The sequence below is a fragment of the Acipenser ruthenus genome, chromosome 10 (assembly GCF_902713425.1).
Source record: "Acipenser ruthenus chromosome 10, fAciRut3.2 maternal haplotype, whole genome shotgun sequence".
Lineage (NCBI taxonomy): Eukaryota > Metazoa > Chordata > Actinopteri > Acipenseriformes > Acipenseridae > Acipenser > Acipenser ruthenus.
The window spans coordinates 35698926-35723104 of record NC_081198.1 but is presented as its reverse complement, the minus strand read 5'-3'; the positions used below and the strand labels follow the sequence as shown (position 1 = coordinate 35723104).

Below are 24179 nucleotides of genomic sequence, written 5' to 3'. Positions count from 1 at the left end.
GTCGCCAATAGGCTAATGTTTAAAGAACTTGGGACGTTTCCTGAAGCATTGGTCTCGCTTTCGTCCCATTTCTGGCCACGGTAGCGGTATTGTCTTGCTGCGTTATTCTCTGTTGAGGCATGTTTTAACCCTAAACCACACAGTGTTGTACACTATGTGACTTATTACGAAGTGTTGTATTACACCTGCAATTTACCGTGATGCAAACACCTTTGTACAAAGCCTCGTTTTTTTTGTAATTTTTTATTTTTTTTTTTAACCTGAGAATTGCTTTTTTATGAACCAGCTAGAAAAAAAACAGCCAATCCGCGTCACAGAAACTATCATGCAAACCTGACTGAGGCGGAGTTGCAGACTGAGTGAGCGAGGGACCTAGCAAATTCAGCAAAAGACATTCGCTGTGCGTCCTACAACAGAGGAATTCTAAAGGGAAACATATTTTTAAAGGAGCATATTATATATATATAATTATCTTTGCTGTTTTAGGGTCCAAGTTATTCCTTTAACACCATGACATCTGTGGATTTGGAGAAGCTGCGGATGACTGGAGACGGGAGATCTATCGCCGTGCTGACAAGTGGTGGGGATGCACAAGGTAAAGACGCACTGCACAGTCCGAGACTGCATTAATATGAACACGAATTATAAAATATATCTGCAGCATAAAAACCCGCAGGAAGGATGGAGCGTTTGTGTCGTTGTAATAGAATACACTGCCGTGTTTATTTATGTATTTATTATTTATTTTAAACATTTTAAAATATTTGTCAATTAAAAAAAAAAGTATACTGGACCAATATAAAATAAATAAATACATAAATAAACAAATGAACGAATGAATAAACAAATAATGCAGTAACATCGGCTTTTTTTGCAAACATCGAGCTACAATGTATCTACTGACGGGAAATCCTTGTCGAGCGGTGTATATCTTTGTTGTCAGATATATTTTGTGCTTGCTTTATCGTATTGATTTTAATTTCTTGCTGATGGACGGATGTGCTGTGCTGTGCTGTGCTCTACGTACTCGAACGACCCTGAAGTAAATGCAGTTATGTTCTTGGCAATCGCTAACACTGCCTTAACACACATGCATTTTTATCCCGTGTAATGTAATGATATAGACTTCATGTTCATGTAGGTCTGACCCCTGAAACGAGCTGTAGCGTCACGTGACGTTCAACTCTTCAAGGGAGGTGTTGTTCTGTACGTGCGCTCAGTCAGGGTTTGCATAGATCCGTACTGTACATTGCAGTTTGGCTTGGTTATTCCAACAAGGCGCAGTTGGAAGGCTACGGGGAGAGAGCTGATGTTTGTTTTCCAAAGGATTATAAAAGCTTACTTTCAAATGCACTGTACAGGAGATTAAATGTAATCTTTTTTTTCTCTCTCTCTCTAGCTGCTGCTGATAAGCAAACTGATTTTTTTGTGCACGTTTGTGCCTAGGAATTCATAGATAATCTATTGTTTGTGATTAATGATCAATAGGGGCTGGGTCAGGGGGCACACATAGCATTATACAAAGAAACCCGCGTACAGCAGGTGCAACGAATGAGTACTGAGGCAAATAAAAACCAACACTGCTTTAAAGGGCTTTGGAGGAAAAAATAACCAGATTAAATTCGTTCCTGACAATAAACTTCACACATACTAATGTAATGAAGAGTTCTTCACTGCTTTGCTTTTCAGATTATTATTATTATTATTATTATTATTATTATTATTATTATTATTATTATTATTATTATTATTATTAATAATAATAATAATAATAATAATAATAATAATAATAATAATACTAGGGTTTCTTTACTGTAATATGCTACTAAATACATATTTTAGCAAATTCCAAAATAAAGAATATCCTTTTAAAATTTGAAAAAACATTTAGAGATGAAAAATCATTCTGGTCCTCCCAGCAATACAAATACGAGTTATGCAACACTTGTCCTCTCTGTCTTTTTTACGCATTCCTCCTTTCCCTAGGGGACCTATGCGCTTCTTCTGAGCTGACCTTCTAGCACATGCTAGAGTATATTGTGTTGCTGGGAAACCGCCTATCTCACTGAATCTGGTTAACAGCAGTACTTATTATTAAAGGGGGAAAAAAAGGTTCTGTTTTGTATCTAATCTGCTGGTTGAATAAAACAGTATCTGTCTGCAGTGATGTCAATAAGTAACTTGTATGCAAAAGATCAATATCTGTTAGTATGAGAGTCCAACCAACGTTTAGAGTGTCACAGTTGCATAGCAGGTTGACCCATTCTCGGTTTTAAGTGTGAGCCTAATTTAACACACCAGAGATGAATAGACTGTGCATGTACTAATTTAACACACCAGAGATGAATAGACTGTGCATGGAAGCCTCTTGTTGACAGTATAGATTACATTGGTCAAATCTAGTTTTAGCTGTAGGACACAAGCCATTGTAAAGCAACAACTCTTAAAGTAGTCCTTAACTGTGTGAAAGCTATTCCTAAAACCAATAGGAGACACTCAGGACCTAATCTAGGCATGATATGCAATGGGTTGCTGTACGATACAAGCTGTATACAAGGTCAGTTTGGGGAATCTTTTACAGTGTTTCCATCACTTTTGAGTAAAGATTAGAAAGACTTTTTATTGTATTTAATACAGGCTGTCCTGTGGTCCTAAGCATTTGAGTAAAATGGTCCTAAAAATTTGAGTGGATGTGGAGATCCTGAATTTGTACCCTGCTGGATCTTTGCTCGATAGAGTACCTTTTACCGAGGATACATTAAGTAGTCCATTGCAGAAGGACACTGAAAAGCCCAGGAGCAGCAGCAGCAGTAATAAAGACAGCAGCCAATAAATACAGGAAAGGTTTCCAGGGGAGCAGTCCAGAGAGCAGTCTCTCACCCTGATGTGTGATGTAGTGGCTGGCCCTGTATCTCATGGATTTGTTCTTGAATTGTCTTGGAACTTGGAAGGTATAACAACAAAAAGCAGTGTGTTGAGTGACCACAATAACCTCATATCCATTAGGACTGCCTGGAAGCCATCTTGGAGGTTTTTCTCCAAAAATGGTTGCTCCAAAATGGCTGACTGAGTTTCCCTCAAATTCATGACCTTGTGTTGTGTGTTCATGATGAAGATGATCTGATTAAAGGTGGCACTCTTTGGCTTTTTATTTGCAAGTGGGTTTTGAACCCACATGACATTCAGAATTAATATATAAAATGTGTATATCTGTTCTCCATGGTTTGGCCTTAATATTTATTATTGTTTTCCCCCCTTTGCAGGTATGAATGCAGCGGTTCGAGCCGTCACTCGTATGGGAATGTATGTTGGAGCTAAAGTTTATTTAATTTATGAGGTATGTAGCACAAGCTTTTTGGCAGCACATCTCAAATCTTGGCTGAGAAGACCATTAGCTTTTCATGAAAGTGTTTTAAAATGTTGTTACAGTATATTCGGTGGTATTTGATCATGCAGTATAATATAATTTTAAAATGATTGTATCAAAAATATATCATGCATAGGATATCAGTGCATACATGGCATTTGAAATAAATAACGTCATTCTGCTGTACAGAAGTGTTTTTCTCCTTTCTTTAATAAGGTAGGTCAATGGGTCCCAGGTTTTATAATATGATTTATATTTTGGTTTACCAGCTAATTTGTAATTACATGTTTTGATTAGTCATTTCAATTTTCTTTGTCCAAACACTAATTCAATTTAATCTGATTTGGATATGTTTAAAAATACCGTAAAATCCATGGAGTCATCTGTAATTAACTCCTATTTATTTTCATAACTGTAGCTCTCCTTGCAACGCGTCTCCCCATTGCAAGTTCAAAGTGTTGTGCCTCTAATGTCTTGCAAGTCTGGAAGAATCTTAAATTTGTTGTTAAAGAGATTAGGGTAGCTGATGACAGTAGTCCTGTCTATTAATCCACAGCGCAATGCGGGCTCAGGAAGATTTACTGAGGTCTTTATACCACAATGCGATTGCAACAATGCTTGTCATAAGGAAGATAAAACTGTTAATGTTACAGAACCTAACTAGTAATAAGCAGCATAGGCTCACTATTTTGAGTCAGTTAAATCAGCACTCCAAGTTCTTATGTATTTTGTAGCATAAGCAAAAATAATGGTACAAATTGCAATTTAACATAAGACCTTGATAAACCAGGCTTCACCTGTAAATTATGTTAAACTGTTGGTGGTTTTGTGGTGTGTAGTTCTGTCCATTGAAGTTGAGACTACCAACCCTGTCTTGCTTGAAAGACAGATCCTAACCTGGGCCTTTGCAGTAAAAAGGCAAGTGCGTTAATCCATCGTGCCACCTACCCCACCCCACTCCATTGTTCTGCATCTTTATCGGGTGTTCGATAGATATTATTATACATTAATACGACTTCCAGACGTGTGCTCTAGCTAATCCAACCTGCTGAGTTTGTGAAAGCTGACAGGAGATAGATCCAGTAGGTCATTGCTGAGGATGACTTCTTTTTCAAATCAGTTATCTGTGATTCCAGTCAGCTTGCTATATGGTTTGGTAGAATTTAGGATAGGAAGTATTTGCATTACAGTACAGGTGTTAGTGAAGGCCCCAGTCCGACCAGGCCTTGAAGCTAGGCCTTGTCTTTAGAGCTGAAGAGTAGGGCTGTCATACAGCACACTGAACATCTCAGTCATTCACAGATCGGACCCAAAACAAGAAAAGAAATCCAGCGGAGAGGACAAATCCTGTTTTGCACACTGATCCGAAACACACCTTTATTGATGACGTTTTTTTAAATATATTTATAATTTTTGATGTTTCAATCGTTCAGAGTGAATCCTAGTTCTTTTGCTTCATTTATTGAGATACATCCCTTTTTTTAGTTGTGGCTCTGTCTCAGTAGCTACTGTAGGAGAGTCTGTCGTCTGGCAGTTTTGTCTGCTTTACCTACTCTATAGTAGCAGGTGGGCAAGAGTGACCTGTTCATCCTAGCAGGCTTCTGTCTTTGTGACCACAACCTATTCTCTCTCTCTCTCTCTCTCTCTCTCTCTCTCTCTCTCTCTCTCTCTCTCTGCAGGGTTACCAAGGTCTAGTGGATGGAGGGGATAACATTAAACTGGCAAACTGGTTGAGCATCTCCAATATCATACAGCTGGTAAGTCTCACAATGAGCAGGTGAACACACAGAGAGAGCGCTGACCATCTACAAGAGATCAGCACCACTCAGGTGGCTAGTTCAGTTGTTAGAGGCTCATTGAAGAGGGCTCCTATTTTTAACTACAGTGCTGTTAGTACCTGTAAGATGAACATTTTTTTTCTCTCTGTCTCTTTTATTTCTCTCTGTCTCTCTCTTTCTCCTCGTATGGCAATGTCTTGCCCTTGTGAGGAGAGTGTCATTGAGTGGTAATATGCTGGTATGGTGTCATGCTGCATGTTGCTCTGGCTGCATTGTGCAATCGAGCCATTTTCTCCTGCAAAGAATTGTGAACCATTGGTTTTAAACAAAGTTCTTCTCTTTTAAATAAAACAGTAGGTTAAACTCTAAATATGCACATAGTTTGATACAAATTAAAAAATATAGTTCTCCCTCATACACTGGTTAAAAGGCAGTACTGCAAGAGTCTATTAATCTCTGGTGTGTTAAATTAGTACATGCACAGTCTATTCATCTCTGGTGTGTTAAATTAGGCTCACACTTAAAACCGAGAATGGGTCAACCTGCTATGCAACTGTGACAATCTAAACGTTGGTCGGACTCTCATACTAACAGATATTGATCTTTTGCATACAAGTTACCTATTGACATCATTGCAGACAGATACTGTTTTATTCAACCAGCAGATTAGATACAAAACAGAACCTTTTTTTCCCCCTTTAATAATAAGTACTGCTGTTAACCAGATTCAGTGAGATAGGCGGTTTCCCAGCAACACAATATACTCTAGCATGTGCTAGAAGGTCAGCTCAGAAGAAGCACTAGGTCCCCTAGGGAAAGGAGGCATGTGTATTTATGCTGAGCTGTAGCAAGCAACAGCAGGACAGACAGGGTCCCTCTGGGAAGAAAGACAGAGAGGACAAGTGTTGCATAACTCGTATTTGTATTGCTGGGAGGACCAGAATGAGTTTTTCATCTCTAAATGTTTTTTCAAATTTTAAAAGGATATTCTTTATTTTGGAATTTGCTAAAATATGTATTTAGTAGCATATTACAGTAAAGAAACCCTAGTATTATTATTATTATTATTATTATTATTATTATTATTATTATTATTAGTAGTAGTATTAGTATTAGTATTATTATTAATAATAATAATAATAATAATAATAATAATAATAATAATAATAATAATAATAATAATAATAATAATAATAATAATAATCTGAAAAGCAAAGCAGTGAAGAACTCTTTGTTACATTAGTATTTGTGAGGTTTATTGTCAGGAACGAATTTAATCTGGTTATTTTTTCCTCCAAAGCCCTTTAAAGCAGTGTTGGTTTTTATTTGCCTCAGTACTCATTCGTTGCACCTGCTGTACACGGGTTTCTTTGTATAATGCTATGTGTGCCCCCTGACCCAGCCCCTATTGATCATTAATCACAAACAATAGATTATCTATGAATTCCTAGGCACAAACGTGCACAGAAAAATCAGTTTGCTTATCAGCAGCAGCTAGAGAGAGAGAGAAAAAAAAAGATTACATTTAATCTCCTGTACAGTGCAATTGAAAGTAAGCTTTTATAATCCTTCGGAAAACAAACATAGGCTCTCTCCCCGTAGCCTTCCAACTGCGCCTTGTTGGAATAACCAAGCCAAACTGCAATGTACAGTACGGATCTATGCAAACCCTGACTGAGCGCACGTACAGAACAACACCTCCCTTGAAGAGTTGAACGTCACGTGACGCTACAGCTCGTTTCAGGGGACAGACCTACATGAACATGAAGTCTTTATCATTACATTACATGCATGTGTGTTAAGGCAGTGTTAGCGATTGCCAAGAACCTAACTGCATTTACTTCAGGGTCGTTCGAGTACGTAGAGCACAGCACAGCACAGCACATCCATCCATCATACACTGGTTAAAAGGCAGAACTGCAAGAGTTGCAATGACCCCAGCAACAGTGTTTCACTTCCACTCTTATGTAAAACAGATACGCATATAGGACGACCTTTTTACTATAGCTTCTGACCTCATTATAATGAGGGAGCACTGTATTTAATTCCCTGGTTTAGTGAGGTTTACAAGCCTGTGGAGCAAAAGCATTTAGCACTGTGTTTACTTGCACCATTTCCTTCTAAAAAGAAAACAGAACATTGATGCTAAATAGCTTAAAAAAAGCTCTGGGGGTTAATTTAAGATATTGTTTCTTGCTAGTTCTATGACATTAGCAGTTGGTTTTACATTTTTACAAAAAGGGGTGTAATCTTAGCACAGTAGTAGCATTATGAATAAGGTTGACAGTGTTTTGCTTTGCATCGTTTACTGGGCTTCTCAGTGGTTCTAAACGCTGCCTGTCAGGTTTTCTTGCATGTGAAATTCGCAGTGTGAATATACCATAGTCTCATCTCCACTGGCTGTCTGTGAAGCAGCTCATTGGTTATCTAGGCTTGCTGTCGGAAATGTTCATTTGCCTGTCTGGGCTTGTGCTGTGGTATGCAAAGTGAGGATTTCTCGCGGTGTTCCATTGTATTTGTCAGATGTTCTACACGTGGTGGCTTGTAGAGTTCACTTGCAGCCATGCTATGGAACTCAACCATCTTGAATCCTGCTCTTGGGCTGGGCTGGTTTGTGGATGAGGGTCTTCAGGGTCTTCCTGTGACAGAGGTGGCTGTGTCTCGGTTGAGGGCATTGCATTCTTTCAGAGATGAGAAGGTCTGTGGCCTGGGTTAAGCACCCTGTCAGACCTGGTGTCAATTAGAGTTAGAATTACAGTTACAATGCTGTTTTGTTCAATTACAAATACCTGCAGTAATTACAATTCTAATTACAAATATACTAAAAAGTAACATAAACAACTACCCACATTAACACATTGACTCTATTTATTCTAAATAGCCTAGCAATATTCACAGGTACAAATACATAAACATTCTATATAACTTATTTTTTTCAAACAAATGGGGTCACTAAAAGTGGTTGAAAATAGGAGAATAACGATTGTATTGCAAATAAATGCATAACGGAACTGTAATTCATCAATGATCTAGTATAAATACAATGATGCAGCTGTGCCAATGTTTAACTACAATTACACTTACGTTGCCCAGGCAAAGGCACTGAAAGGGCCTTCAGGTCCATTTTCATGTTCCTATTTAACAGCAGTCAGTGAAAGTTCATGAATATCAGAACTTCAATGTATTCAATCCCCCATCCCCTGTGTTTCTCCAGGTTTAGAGGAGTTCTGTTTGTCCCTGACACTCTTGCTTATTCCCCCCCCCCTTGTAGGGTGGCACCATCATTGGCAGTGCCCGCTGTAAGGAGTTCACCACGCGGGAGGGGAGACTGTCCGCCGCCTACAATCTGGTCCAGCGAGGCATCAGCAACCTGTGCGTGTGCGGCGGGGACGGCAGCCTCACCGGAGCAAACATCTTCCGGACAGAGTGGAGCGGGCTGCTGGCAGAGCTCGTCGAAGCAGGTGAGCACCAGACACCCCAACTCGGGGGGAAATAATACTGGATATGGGATGAATCATCTTGTTTAAAGAAGGAGTGTGCTAATACTCGTACTCTTACTAAGAGTATTAGCACACCCAGCTAGGAGCAGGAAAATATATTACTATCTCCGCATGACACATTTAATATAATATATGCACTTAACTGGCAAGGCATCTTAATATTTGTCTCAGTATTTTTACAGGAACAAAGATCTGTCTGAGGCTAGCAATCTAAATGTTGCCAACATGGTCTTGTTTTTCTGTCTTTTCCAGGGAAGATCACAGAAGCCCTCTCCCAGCAATACACATACCTGAACATTGTGGGGCTGGTGGGCTCCATTGACAATGACTTCTGTGGCACTGACATGACGATCGGGGCTGACTCCGCCCTGCACAGGATCATGGAGGTCATCGATGCCATCACCACCACTGCTCAGAGGTACTGCAGGAGCCCTAGAACAAGTACCACATGCATGCTGTATTTCAGTGTGTTCTTTCTCAACTGTCCCACCACATCTGAACTTTGTTGAGAATGGTTCTGTTACTTTCATGCTTATATCCCTGTTTTCTGTTCTAGTCACCAGAGAACCTTCGTGTTGGAAGTCATGGGGCGGCACTGTGGGTGAGTACTGCTCTACACAGCGTGGTCAGCATATTCTCCACTAGCCTGGCACATTGCACTCTATGCAATATATATTGTGGCAGAGTAGGGGGAGGAGAGAGGAAAAATGTAGTCGTGGGGTGGGATACAGGACTACATCACCCATAATGCCTTGAGGTTTATAATTCGAGCCAGGATAGAACACTGAGTGAGGCACAGGACTGAATAGGAAGTCTGAGCATCACACTCACAAAATACCAGAATGTAAAAATACACAAATAAATGAGAGCCCTGTTGTGATATGCATGCAATAGAATGCATCTGGGATGAGCCCGACAAGGCCAGCTGTGAGTCTTAGAAATGTTGCTTCAGGGCGCTGTGCATTATCACTAAATAGAAGAACTTCCGCTGCTGTTTTATATGTGGTGTCTGCCTATCTGTTTATGAAGCAAGCGTGTGTGGTTGTGTCCACTGTGCAGGTACCTGGCTCTGGTGTCGGCTCTGGCCTCGGGTGCAGACTGGCTCTTCATACCTGAGTCGCCCGCTGCAGATGGTTGGGAGGATCGCATGTGCGAGCGACTGGGGGAGGTGAGGAGAGAGAGAGGGGGGAGTGTGTGTGTATGTGAGTGTGCGTACAGCGAGTTATTTTTGATGAAGAAATGTTTGTGTCTGAACCTTCATCGGAAATGTGCGTTAACATCATTATTTACAGCTGCTTGTCAAACAAAGGTAAGTAGTACGTACAGTACTAGGATTACAGGGCTATAATAAACTTGGATTATGGGTAGAGTTGTGTGGTTTACTGCCAGTATAGATTCTGACCCCCATGGTGAGCTCTGCTAGACAGACTGCATTGTGCAATGGATAGGACTCTTACTTGCAGAGTGATGAATGAATAGGCCATTTTGGATTGCAGACATCCCTTCATGGTTTAACGGTGGTAATCATTGTAACATCTTGCAGAATCGGTTCTGTAACCATATAAATGTACTGACGTAAGACATTTCCTTAGCTGCATTCAAATCAATGGCAAGTAGTGATGTTTTTGCACAGAACTCCACACAAAGCCATGGCATAAAAGTGGTTTGGAAACCATTGACTGACTATGCCTTTGAAATTGCAGCTGGAAATTCTGCCCTTGCTTATTCCTTGTCCTCTCCTGTTCTGTGTGTTTGTGTTTGCCAGACCCGCAGCAAGGGATCCCGACTGAACACGGTCATTATGGCTGAGGGAGCAATCGACAGATATGGCAAACCTATTTCCTCAAACTACGTGAAAGAGGTAAAGTGTCCAGCAGAAAACTACTGCGTTAAGTATGATTATTATTATTATTATTATTATTATTATTATTATTATTATTATTATTATTGAAGTGAAAAGTGTGTTTCTTCTTTGTATGCTACACTTGCATATTAAGACATACCTAGAGAAGCAGTCTTCCAATTGTGAAGAGACTTGGTAAGGACATTCATTTGCACATGTTACTGATTGGTTGGGGCTGATGAAGGTGGAGTTTTTCAGCTCTAGTGTGAATGTGGGTCTGGGTCCCTCCATGTATACATGTCATACTCATGGCCTTCTCTTCCTCTCTCTTACGTTTCTCTGCAGCTTGTGGTGAAGCGTCTCGGGTTCGATACGAGGGTGACTGTCCTGGGGCACGTGCAGCGAGGGGGGACACCCTCTGCCTTCGACAGAGTCCTGGTGAGCTCCTGTGTGCACATGTGCTGATGATTTGAATTGTGTTACAGCTAATGGAATAATTCTATAAGTCTACCCTGTCATGCGCTTTGTTGGCTTTGTACAGCAAGTCGCCCATATGAAGTTTGGAGGTGTTAACATTTACTCCAGAATGTCGCTATACTAGGATAATTTTTTAAGAAAGGAAAAACCCAATAAAGTTATCAAACCAGAAGTATGGCTTGCAAGTAGTCTTTCAAATATTGAAATGGGTGTTTTTCATTAAAAAAGTATGAAGCTTTGAATATATGTCTGTCTTGACATCAATGATGTGAAGGAAATTTGAGCCTTGAAAAACGTGTTCTCCACAGAGCAGTAAGATGGGGATGGAGGCGGTGCTGGCCCTGCTGGAAGCGACTCCGGAGACCCCAGCCTGTGTGGTCAGCCTGTCCGGGAACCAGGCCGTGCGCCTGCCGCTCATGGAGTGTGTGCAAATGGTACACCCTCTCTACAGCTGCTACTGTTTCTGGAATTATACTGATACAGATTTAGCACATCTTTGGAGAATCTAGCGAGGCACCATTCAGCTTATAACCACAGACCTACATACAGTCACTGATTTTTATACATTTAAGGAAAATACTTCTTTTTTTTAACTGCAGACCTGCATTCTGGTCCAGGAAAAATAACTCCACTCGAAACTGCAGACCGCTCTAGTAGTATAGAAAAAAAAACATCACACCACTTAAAAATGGCGGACTAGTGAACTAATGTAATATACTAATGTGTGGTTACATAGACCTCGTATCGGCGTCTAATCCTGGACTGTCCCCTTAGGTATGGTAGTCTGAGATGAGTGCTAATTTGGGTCTGTGAGACCAGTTGTGAAACTAATCAGTTATCCTTGGGTAGCCATTCTATAAAGTTACATCACTGTGAGGAGGGAGGCCCCTAACATTCTGAATAGCTCCACTGTTGAAAATAACATTATTATGGTCTTATATCCTTATGTTAAAAGTGATGGAAATGAAATGAACCTGCCTGTCTGTTTCTGTGTTTGTGGTTTTCAAGACCAAGGAAGTGCAGAAGGCCATGAACGAGCTGAGATTCGATGAAGCTATACAGCTGCGTGGGAAGTGAGTGACAAGCTTTAATTAGTGGCTCAGTCCTGCACAAGATGCTGTCTCTATTACCCTTTGAAACATCAGCTTCTGGTCTCAGAATATACATTTTAAACCTTGTATTTGAGCTGCTTCTCGAAGCAGTGATAACTAAGATTTAAAAATCCATTTTATTAGGCAACATTCACTGCCCCATTCCCCTTTTCTTGTGTTGAAAATGTAGGTTCTGTTTTTGTATTTAATTCTTTTGATATCTTTTTATAATTCTATCTTTTATCATTTTGGGTATGCAGATCTTTAAAAGACAACCCTGTAGATGGAAAGTTGCTGCTTCTTCCTGGTACCTAATCGCTTCATGCGGTGTAGTTCAAACTCACCCCAATGACCTTTAGTAACTGAAATCAAACCATGTGACCAAGGTACCAGGATTCAGCAACTTATCTTTGCCATTCTATTTGAAATGTAAGCACAATAAAAGGGGAATCCATTAATAATGATGATAAATCTAATATTTTTAAAAAAAATAACAGCTATCAGAAAGGAATGGTTCACTGGTTTATCGGATCACAAACTAGGTCAATTACAGGATGTCAGGGTTCCAGGCACCCGTGGGTCAGAGGGCCGGCTCCTGCTCTGAAAAGGTCCTTGTCCTGACGTTCTGTACCGTACTTCCTGTTTTTATTTGCAGGAGCTTTGAAAATAACTGGAACACTTACAAGCTGCTGGCACATCAGAAACCTTCCCAGTCAAAGGTAAGGAGTTTATTTTTATTTATTTTTTCACACCTGGTGGAAACCTGCTTAGAATATACAGCTGCTGGGCAGCAAGATGCACTGAGATTCTCAAACACTTGCATTCTTTGTTCAAACTGCAGTTTTTAATAAAGTCTTCCCGTGGTGTGGGTTCCTCATGCGATGTCTGTCTGTTTCCTCAGAGTAACTTCTCCTTGGCTATTCTGAATGTGGGGGCCCCTGCAGCAGGGATGAATGCTGCAGTGAGGTCAGCTGTAAGAGTTGGTTTGGCACAGGGGCATAAAGTCTACACTGTCAACGATGGCTTTGAAGGACTGGCCAGAGGAGCGGTAAGGCTTTTGAATTCTGTGGTCATTGCAATTATCACATATTCCATACTGTATAAGAAAGCATAAGAAATACAGAGACGAGAGATGGCCAATCAGCGCATAAATGCTGTTCCGACTCCTGGTAGCTGACTCATCTCAAAACATCAGCATCAACAACATGGCTAAAAAAAATAAACATTTCATTCTCTCACCACTCTCTATGTATAAGAAGGGAAAGCCAGTAGTAGCACTTAATGCAGAAGACAGAAGCTTGAATATAAAAACCTACACTAACAGTCAGTGCAAATACCCTTTCATGCCACTGGGCCTTCTCAAGAAGGAATGGTATTGTTCTCAAGTACAGTGGCTGCCAAAGCCAACTATAAACGCGATTTAAATCTGTTATTGCACTGCGACAGCCTCGCGACAGGTGAATAGCTGGCCATGGCTACCACTGCACATCCAGTCACTGACAGAGTGCAGTGCATAGTGGGAGACTGACACTTGACAGAATACAGTGCATGGTGGGAGACTGACACTTGACAGAGTGCAGTGCATGGTGGTGACACTGTTGACAGAGTGCATGTCTCCTGCTCCTCTGATCACTGTCTCTGCTCGCAGGTCAATGAAATATACTGGCGGGATGTAGGCGGCTGGACTGGACAGGGAGGGTCCCTGCTGGGAACAAAGAGGTAAGAAAGTCTGTATTCCTGCCTCTTTTCCTCACTCACCAAAACCAGCCTGGCCGGGGAGTGAATCTGTGGATGTGTGCTTCTCCCTCAGTGGAGCAGAACCAGGTTCTTCCTAAACGTCATGCAGCGGTGCTAGTGAATTGAGAATGCATAATTTAGGAACTACACAGTAGGAGTTATCAAAAAGGAATTGCACTTTTTGCAAGTATTTAAAATGTTACGGTAAAAAATATAAGTACTTTTTTTTTTAATGCAGTCATTAATATTTTTTACAATTAAATCCACTTGTTGTCTGAACAGCATTACTATTTTAGGTCTGACACAATAGGCTGGAATTTTAACCAGATTTGATTATTTGCAATTCTTTCTTATTTTTCAGAACCCGTCCCAAAACTTGTCTGGATAAGATAGTCGAAAACATTCGCAAATACAACATCCAGGCCTTGCTGGTTATAGGAGGATTTGAGGTAACAACCATTGCATGAGTACTTGGGGGAAACGACTGATGTGTCAGTGAATGTGTGTTGGGATACTTGCTTGCATTATACTGTACATATAAAGACAGAGGCTATGTATCGTGATACTGTACAAGACCCAAAACGCATAGATACGTGTCCTGTATATGCAGATACTGTATTGTAACGTTGTGGTTAACTCTGCAATTCCAGTCCTAATTTTTACTCAACCAAGCAATTAAAGGAGAATCAACATTGGAGCTTTTTTAGCCACTTGAGATAATAAGCACAGAGCCATATTTTATCAGGGAAGAATACCCTGAGGAGACCTTGCCAAGATTACCAACGTTTCCACAATTAAAGGCAGCTCAGCATTCAGGCATAAGGTTTCAAAGCAAATTGGTGATTTTTAGCATTTACATTATTTGAAATGCATGTGTGTGTCTGAGCTGAATGTGACAACACTTACACAACACTGTTTTTCTGAAAATGTACTGATAATAATAAATGCTTCAATTGAGAAATGGTTGTTTGGATTTCACTTAGTTGTTCCCACAGCAAAAGAGTAACCAGGGCCGTCTCGCTTCAATGCACAGCGGTCTGCGTCTCTGCAGTCTGTTTTGCACTTGGACAAACACAGAAGCCTCTGTAATTTCGCTTGTCCTGCTGCCAAAAGTCTGCTCGCTCAAATCAGGGAGCAGTCTGGGTAATAAAGGTTTCCCAATGGCATTCAGGGAGACGACTCTGTTAATCTTCCAAATGACTGGAGATCATTTGGAAGATTAACAGAGTTTCACAATGGAGAGAGAAAAAAAAAAAAAGCTGATGCAGAATTTTCCAAGGCCCTTTTTGTCTGTCTCTCCCTATTAGTGCGTAACTAATTCCCTGCCATCAACAACAAGCATAATGCATGGGATGAACAGCTGTTCTCCAGTAATAATAGGAAATAATAATATTGCAGCAATCTGTTGGGCCTGTGCCACATTTTTTCTACCGAGAAAAGCATCAGACAGTTTGATATGATATTGTAATAAAAGTTAGTAAGCTGCTTGCTTTGAATAGGCACCCCATGAATTCTGCTGATACCTCACTTCTATGGCTACCGGTTAAGCCACTTGCTTACAAGAAAAGCAGACTTGAGAGAACATGTACTTGCTGTGATGGCTTCTTTTGATACCCACTGTACACAAAGGTGTCAGACGTGCTTCATGAGAACAGGACGGGGTTTGGAACCTGTTCTGTGTCCTGGCTGACCGGTTCTCTGTTCTGTGTCCTGGCTGACCTGTTTGTTCTTTGCAGGCGTATGAAGGGGTTCTGCAGCTGGTGGAAGCCCGTGGGCACTATGACGAGCTCTGCATTGTGATGTGTGTCATCCCAGCCACCATCAGCAACAACGTGCCAGGCACCGACCTGAGCCTGGGGTCTGACACTGCTGTCAACGCTGCCATGGAGGTGAGTGGCCTTCTGAGTGAGGCAGCTCCCAGCCAGCACACTCACGCTGCACTGCCTCTGACAACCTGAACATTAAAAAACAGGGCATTTCTTTATGGAAAACTGTTTTCTGGGATTTATTTTTATAGCTCATGGAAATAAATGTGTGTTTTTGCTGCTTGTGTTTTTTGAAGTGAAGCAAGTGAATAATTAAGTAATATTAAGATTATCATGTTTAAAATGTTTTATAAAAGAAGTGTGACACAGAAAACTGTCAACTAACCTTCCCTGTGAAGAAATGGTCCTGGTTTATTTAGATATGTTGAGGAACCTGTGGGGGAAAAAACACCAAGGGCTTTTCATGTCAGTTCAATGGATTGAGTTGCCATGGTAACCACTCAATATTGTTTGCTGTTTACTGATTTTGCTCCTTATAGTTCAATATTTAGATGAGTATTTGCTTGTCCCACCAGGTTAAAAATGGTAATTAAAAAGAATATTTAAATTATAAATTCACCTGGTTACTTCCTGTCCCCTTTAGCTGGAAGGTGAGTGCACCCAATGGTGGGCAAGAAGATTATCCAAGAACACCACCAACAACAGCAGATTGTTTGTTTGTTTTTTCCACAACAGCAGTGAACATGGCAAAGTGACTTTGCCACAAGCAGCCTGTACAATGAATGCTTTAGTGCTTTTAAATTGCAATGACTGTTTTGCCCATGACTCTGAAAGCTAAAACCAGGTTATTTTCTCTATTGAAACTGTATCAGTTGACATTTCACTTAAACTAGTGCAAACTTCAAAATATCAACGCATCATAATTGCATACGACATACAGTACTAAATATTTTGATGTCAACAGCTTTGTTGAAAATGTTGCAGCCTTTTTGGTGTAAAAATAAATGCACATTCAGTGGCACTGCAGGTTCTATTAGGTTGTGGTACATGTCGGCTCTCCTGGTAACTTTGTGCCTGTCCCTCTGCTTCCAGAGCTGTGACAAGATCAAGCAGTCGGCCTCAGGAACGAAGCGGCGAGTCTTCATCGTGGAGACTATGGGTGGCTTCTGTGGCTACCTCGCCACCACCGCTGGCATTGCTGTTGGAGCCGACGCTGCCTACATCTTCGAAGAGCCTTTCAATATTCACGACCTGAAAGTGAGCGCTCTGGGTTCAAGAGGGGCCTAGAAATCACACTGAGAACACAGCACGACAGTCACTCCAGTTTGAGTTTATTTGCAATCACGTATTAACTCCTTACAGCCACCTGAGAAGGAGAGCTGAGGGAGGCATTGTAAAGCTACATGCTGCTTTGAGCCAAGGAGAAAAGTGGAGTTGATGTGAATCAAGCCTGGAATGCACATCAAAAATGCTTTAAACTAGAAGCCCCGCGGCAGTCATTTTGGCGGTTTTAAAATGTAACTTTCTCCAGTCGTGTAACACATATGGGGCTGTGCGTTCATGTACCTTTCTGTCCGTATGTATTAAATATTCTCACAAAGCATGAAACGCGGGAGTGCAGAAATAAAGGAGGTATATTACATTATACCTAAAAGCCCCGGGAGCAGTCACATTGACGGCCACACAGAAAACAACTGTATTTTGATTATACAGAACGGTATTCTACTTTATTATTTTTATTTACTAGTCCGCAGTGCGCTTAGCTGTAATTAGATTAGTCTCTACTCTCTGCCTGAGTGAATGACTGACAGTCTATTGTTTTTCAATCAGCCTTTTCAAAGGCTGGCGCCTGCTTGCCAGCTGTGCTGTTTTGGTCAGTCAATTAGCATCGGGACTAGTAAAAATAAATACCAGAGACCGTGGAGTTTTACAACGCAAGACTTTTTTTTATAAGTTCTTGTGCTGTGCGCTTCTGTAAAATGTTTTTTTTCTAAGTTGTTCAGTTGCTTTTGCTCATCTGATAATAAACAGATTTGCTGTTGAAAAGTTAAAAATGTATTGCTATCGTTTCAGTTTTATAAATATGAATGTTGTAAACCGATGTCTGTTCAGATGTTTATTTACATTTTCATATTTTGATTTGTAAAATAAATGTTCATATATATATATATATATATATATATATATATAGATTATATATATATATATATATATATATATATATATAAATATAAATATGCTTCGGTTGTTCAGATGTTTATGTAACGTACTCAATAAAAAAAACTATTTACATCCGACTGTTTCTCCTTTCGTTATACTATTCACAATGTTTTGAATACAGCCGTCAGAAAGACTGCTGCGGGGCTTCTAGGTATGAGTATATCTCTGGTCCTAGTGTTAAAGATGATGCTTCAATTGAAATTGAAGCTTTTGATGTGTTATATTATCTGTTAGCAGAGCTGTATTTTTGTAATTTGTCTTTTGTATTTTTCACTATACTAATATGTACATATCTTTGTTGACAGGCCAATGTGGAGCATCTCACAGATAAGATGAAGACGGATATACAGAGGGGTCTTGTGCTGAGGTAACGTCAACACTGGGAGCTGAATTTTGAAGCCTTGTTCGACTAGATCCTGTAAATACTCTAATAAAAATGTTGTCCGTATCTTCCTGTGTATAATGGGGTCTTGTGATGCCATGTACTTCATCCATAACTTCAGACACATGATGTAAAACTACAAGACACTTGGTCAAGCAGACAAGTTCAGTGCGATTGTTAAAAAAGGATTGTGTAAGATATTGAAACTGTTACAATAGCCAAAAAGTCCTTTAGTTTGTTATGGTTTTACCTCTGTGCACTGTATTGTGTGCTAAAGCATGGCACCTTATACAGTATGCCAACCTTGTGCACCCTTGTGCTTTGAATTGTGTGACCTCCAAACATTTCCACATAGTAGACCTCCAGATAGTTACTCTGTGCCAAAACCCAACCCCCATATCATTCTGCTGTTGCATGTCACTGACCTGTTTAATTCCTGTCCTAACATGCCTTTGTCTGCCCCCCAGGAATGAGAAGTGCCATCACCACTACACCACGGAGTTCATACACAACCTGTATTCTGCGGAGGGGAAGGGTGTCTTTGACTGCAGGATGAATGTACTGGGCCACCTGCAGCAGGTGAGTGGCCGTAGGCATTGAACCCCCCTTTATACACCTTGGTATCAGATGGACTGTATTGTGTGAATATGACTGTGAAGCGTTGTGTGTAGTTTGTAGAGCTAAAGGGCTCTCTTGCTACCACCCCCCCCAAAGCAGGATTAGTGCTAATTTGAGTGTGTGATACCAGAAGTGATACTGCATCTTAAAAATAGTGCTTCAGTGGGGTAGTGATCCACCCCCAGAAGCTTGGTCAGGGTTTCAGTGTGCATATGTGCACCTGTGTGGCTTGTGAGACACGCATCTCTTTGCAGGGAACTGCTGACCCCTTCTGTTGTTAACTGGTATTGCTGTCATTATTTGTTCCTCTGGGTAAATCTTGGGATTTTAGGGACCATTATATTAGAATAAAAATGTTTTTTTTTAAAAACTCCTGTATTTAAATCAGTAATAAGAGAATTTGAATGTATGGTTTGGTTTAATTCCAGCATAGTCTACAGTAACATTTGAAACTACAGTTTATTGTGTTTTTCATGTATGTCATTTTTTTGCCTTGAATTTACTCTGTTGTAACTTGAAAGGGAAGCCGCTTGCATATTTCTAAGTGCTTTATTGTCACTTGAGCCAATCTAACATGTCCCTCTGCTTTATAATAACAAAGGTCAGGTGTGGAGCTTCCAAAGTAAGCTTAACTGATTTACTGCACACTTGTACTGATGCACACAGTGATTTTTTTACAACATTATTTTTTTATAAATCTTATCCTAAAACCTTTTAGGTGCTGCAAGTCCCTGAAAACATATTGTATTCATGTTAGGCTTGGAAGTGTAGAAATGTGTTGCCCAACACGTTTCATTGCTCTGCGGTGTATTTTAAACACTAGGGCCCTATTCACACCGTTTCTTTTTTTCTGTCTGCTTTTATGAATCATCTAAAGTTGTATATTTATGAAACTATTCATATAATGTCATTGGCTTGTTCTAACAAGTTTAATGATTTATTACTTTGAAAAAAAACATTCTTTAAATGACTCCTGAAATGGAGCTGTGTGAACATAGAACCCCAGCATTGTGATGTCACTCCTCTGTCCCTACAGGGTGGGAGTCCCACGCCTTTCGACAGGAACTATGGCACCAAGCTGGGTGTGAAGGCTGTGCTCTGGATGACTGACAAACTGAAGGAGACCTACAGACAAGGTATGTGACTGAGGGATTCACATGGTTACTTTCTTAAACAAAATCAGAAAAAGTAAAAGCTTTTGTCTCATGTTAGTTAGCCAATACAAGATATTATTAGAGCTCACAATTCTGTCAATGCACTTTTTTTTCTTGTGGCTTTCCTCTCCCCATCTGTCAGTGGATTTTCACAGGTGCAATACAGTCCCCAGTGTAAATTGATTAAGTAACACTGATATTTCTAACCCTAACCCTAACGCTCTGGATCCCCAGGCAGAGTATTTGCCGATGCTCCAGAAACAGCCTGCATGGTCGGCATGAGGAGGAAGGTCCTGTCCTTCAACCCTGTCACAGAACTAAAGGAACACACTGACTTTGAGTGAGTGAAACCTGCTTGTGTTTTACCTCCGCTGTTGTTTAGGGGTTTTGTTTGAATATGTAATCAGCCTTTGGAACATTTTTTTTCCCAGCCTCATTCAATGCATATTCATAGGCTTTAGCTACATAATGCTTTGTAAGCATATTCTTTTTATGGTTTTAAATTGTACTTTCTCCATCTAGCCCTTTTGAAAGTACATTAAATGTGCTTCTGCTGTAAATGGAAAGCACTGGTTCACCAATACATATCTAGTAATAATAATGCGGTGTGATTCAGACCTGAGACGGTACATTTATATACTGTGGTTTTAGCCATGAAGGTTTCCAATTAGGTGGTTCATAGTATTCACATACGTCCTGAACGTCATTATTTTTCAGAGGTTATACAGGCAGCCTACATGCATAGAAAACATCTCACTTTCCAGCTGGCAATGAATTGATTTGTCTTTGCGTTATCGTTAATAATGGTAATACAGTGCACTAGTAATACAGATGCATATCCATGTCAATGTGTATGTAGTCTGATTTTAGGGTTTTACCCAACTTGTAGCCTGATCCTTTTAGTAATGTTGTGTGCTGGATATATTATCCAGCACAGTGTGGAGTAGTGGTTAGGGCTCTGGACTCTTGACCGGAGGGTCGTGGGTTCAGTCCCTGGTAGGGGACACTGCTGCTGTACCCTTGATCAAGTTACTTTACCTAGATTGCTCCAGTAAAAACCCAACTGTATAAATGGGTAATTGTATGTAAAAAAGAATGTGATATTTTGTAACAATTGTAAGTCGCCCTGGATAAGGGCGTCTGCTAATAAATAAATAATAATAATAATTATTATTAACCAATGATCAGGGTTCATTTTAAAAATAAAATGCAATATTTCCCTTAACATGCCCACTAAATTAAAGCATAAATTACATTTAAACTGCTGTTCAGAGTAAAAAAATAAAATAAAAAAGAAAGCCAATTTTATTTTGTATAACCCTTAAGATATGATGACTGCCAGAACATAAACATACATTTTCCTGAATTTATTATCATTATCGTATTATTATCATTGGCGGGGATACAACAAACATATCGCCCGGCTATTCCATTTATTGGACAGTAGAGCTGTTATAATAACTAACTTCTTTCTCATCTCACAGGCACCGAATGCCCAAGGAGCAGTGGTGGCTGAACTTGCGCCCGATGCTAAAGATGCTGGCTAAGTACCCCACCAACTTCAACGAGTATGTCACCGGCGAGATTGAGCACGTGACCCGCAGAAGCCTCAGTATAGAGACTGGCTTCTGAAGACCCAGTGCCCAGCCACTCCACCCTGAGCCCTGTGTCTCACGTTCTGTATCGGCCAGAGGAGACACATGGTAGTATCGTTCTCCCAATAGCTCAGTACAGACTCGTGTTCCTCAGTCTTTTGTTGTCTGTGCCTAACCTTAAAAGCATCAAGAAACGTCAGCACCTGTAGAGTTGCAGCTACCCCATGACCTTTTAGAAAGAAGTTTAGGAAGACCATGACTGTCTAGAAAGAAGCCTTGATGAAACAGTTCAATATGTTTATGTTCAGGATGTCGAATGTTCTTTAAAAAGTATATGAGTGTGGAAAAGAAGGAAAAACCACTGCAATCTTATATTACCTTTTTAAAGGAGTTTTTTTCTATTAATATCAGAAAACAATCCTGTTTCATTGTAGAACAGATTGTAGTATAAAGCCTGTGGTATTTTGGGTATGCTTTTTAGATGGTGTGAAAATGTCAATGTCTAGCTTTTAAAAAGGGATCATTTCACAACACTCCTGATAACAGATGGAGTTTTTACCAGTCAGGCTTTAGAATGAGATCACAGCAAAAGGGCGAGTTCAGTTACGGGTACTTTTTTAATTTCTTCATTTGTTTTTAATTAAAATCTAACATATACTAATGTAAATATGTGTTTCTGTTCGAGAAGCAGTGGTGGGGAGTTGAGGCTTTATCACCATCAACACTGAAGATCTTTATACCTGTCTAGGGAATGCAGCTTCACTCAAATCACTCCACTCAAGACAGAAGGTCTAAAGAGAATTATGTTATGGCTTTCAGAACTAGACACTTAACTTGCAGTGAGATTTCTGTATATCGGTGGGTTTTTTTTTGGTTTTTTTTTTGTGCTGAGTTGCTTGTTGCCAATTGTGTGACCTTAATTGTTCTAACTTTCCTTTCACGAAGATGATGTAAATTGCACTGTGGAGTAAAGACACTGATGAATATGTCCTGGGAAGTGGCAGTAGCAGTTTGTTGCTGAACAGGCTGTAGGGTTTAAATTACAATGCATTAATTTCCCTAGCTTCCTGCTTATAACCGTGATTGTCTTGATATTTTTTTTATTAACATATCCCTGGTCAGTTTGGATCAGTTATGTTGGTTTCACATCTGTTATGCACTCTCACGACTCCATTCATGAAGCATTTTGATTGGTTCATCTGCCTGTGCTCTTTGACAAGAATTCTACCTGCTTGCTGGTTGGAGCGAAGGTGCAAGATATACAGGGGGTGTACCTTCAAACATACATGACTATTTATGTTTGTACTAAAAACATGCCTATGACTTTGTTACACAGAACACTGATAGCCTAGGCAGTGACCTCTGCTGTCCTAAACACTGTTGTGTTGCTTAGCGTGTAGAGTTCTCGCTTAACCCATCAAAATACTTTTATTTATTGCCATTATACGGGGCTTGTCATGCATATCCATAAACCTGGTCCCACCCCGTTGAACCTGACAGGCAGGATCTTGGCAAAGATGACGGACAGATGAACCAATCAAAATGCAGAACTTTGTGAGAGGAGTCGGGAACCAATGAAATGTTTCTGATTGAACAGGTTGGATTCAAGCAGCAGATGTTGTGAATTCAGAAGACATTTTGACAGGAAAACCTGATACATAACTGATGTAAAACGAGTCAAACCTGATTTATGGCCAAGGATATGTTAATAAACATATCAAAACAATCGCAATTATGTTGAAAACTATTGCAGGAATACATGCAACAAAGTAGAAAGCTAGAGTAATGTAATGAGTTTTTTAAACCCTACAGCCTGTTCAGTAACACTTCTAAGGTTTTTCCTAGAGTATTTTGCACTACGAACTTGTGACCTTGTGCAACTGAGCCAACAATCCTAATGAGGCAAAGAAGTATTATTAATGTTGCATGTTTTTGGTATGTATTTAACACAGGCATTAAACAGTGTTAGTTACTTGTTAAATGAAATAACCCTAAAAAAGAATCTATTAAAGATATATTAAAAAATTAAAAGGTCTCTCAACTTGTGTGCTTACACCACCACCCCCAAAACACATTTTTATTTATTTTTTTACCTTGTTATCCAAGATTGTTTTAAGTCATAGTTAAATATTTAGTTATTCAAAATCTGAAAGTATGGCTAACAGTAAGGAAAAGACTTATTAGGTCTGTCTAGAAAAATATTTACTCTTTTGTTTTCACTTTGTATGTTTTTTTGTGCACAATGTATTACATTAGAGAAAAGCCCTGTGCTTACCATTTTAGGGAAAAGAAAAACAGGGTAAGTTTTAAAATAAGAATAGCCTCCCTTCACCAGAGTTTGACTCGGGCTTCTTTGTGTGGCTTAGGAATTATGGTCTGGTCTCTGCTGGATACAAAAACACAAATGCAGTCAGTGCCTTATTATTTTGCTATCTAGCTTACACATGAGACCATTTGAAATAATAAATACAGTGAGTTAAGGGCCCTAATACGGTAAAGTACAATTCATGTACAATTTAGTGACAACATGACCTGACATATTGAAATAAGGAGCTAATAATGGAAAAAAAACATGATTTAACTGTTTACTTACAGCTGATTTATCACAAGAAAATTAATGAGCTAGTCAAATTGAAAGTGTTTTTACTTGT

The 24179-nt window shown here is 39.8% G+C and overlaps 1 protein-coding gene across 2 annotated transcripts; it reads left to right on the top strand.

The window, feature by feature from the left end:
- The first annotated feature begins 113 nt into the window (after positions 1-113).
- On the top strand, positions 114-23559 carry LOC117412121 (ATP-dependent 6-phosphofructokinase, liver type-like). Of its 2 annotated transcripts, XM_059032107.1 has the most exons (23): positions 114-400; positions 487-595; positions 3264-3337; positions 5047-5124; positions 8417-8606; positions 8898-9063; positions 9202-9246; positions 9705-9813; positions 10411-10506; positions 10834-10926; positions 11274-11399; positions 11974-12038; positions 12712-12775; positions 12958-13104; positions 13705-13775; positions 14155-14242; positions 15530-15682; positions 16652-16816; positions 18085-18146; positions 18629-18740; positions 19816-19915; positions 20168-20273; positions 21418-23559. In XM_059032107.1, the coding sequence occupies exons 2-23, from the start codon at positions 511-513 to the stop codon at positions 21563-21565; spliced, it is 2343 nt and encodes a 780-aa protein (XP_058888090.1). In that variant the 5' UTR covers positions 114-400; positions 487-510; the 3' UTR covers positions 21566-23559. The 2 variants fall into 2 exon arrangements, with proteins under 2 accessions (XP_058888090.1, XP_033876019.3); XM_034020128.3 differs by having other exon boundaries at positions 114-595.
- The last annotated feature ends 620 nt before the right edge of the window (positions 23560-24179 follow it).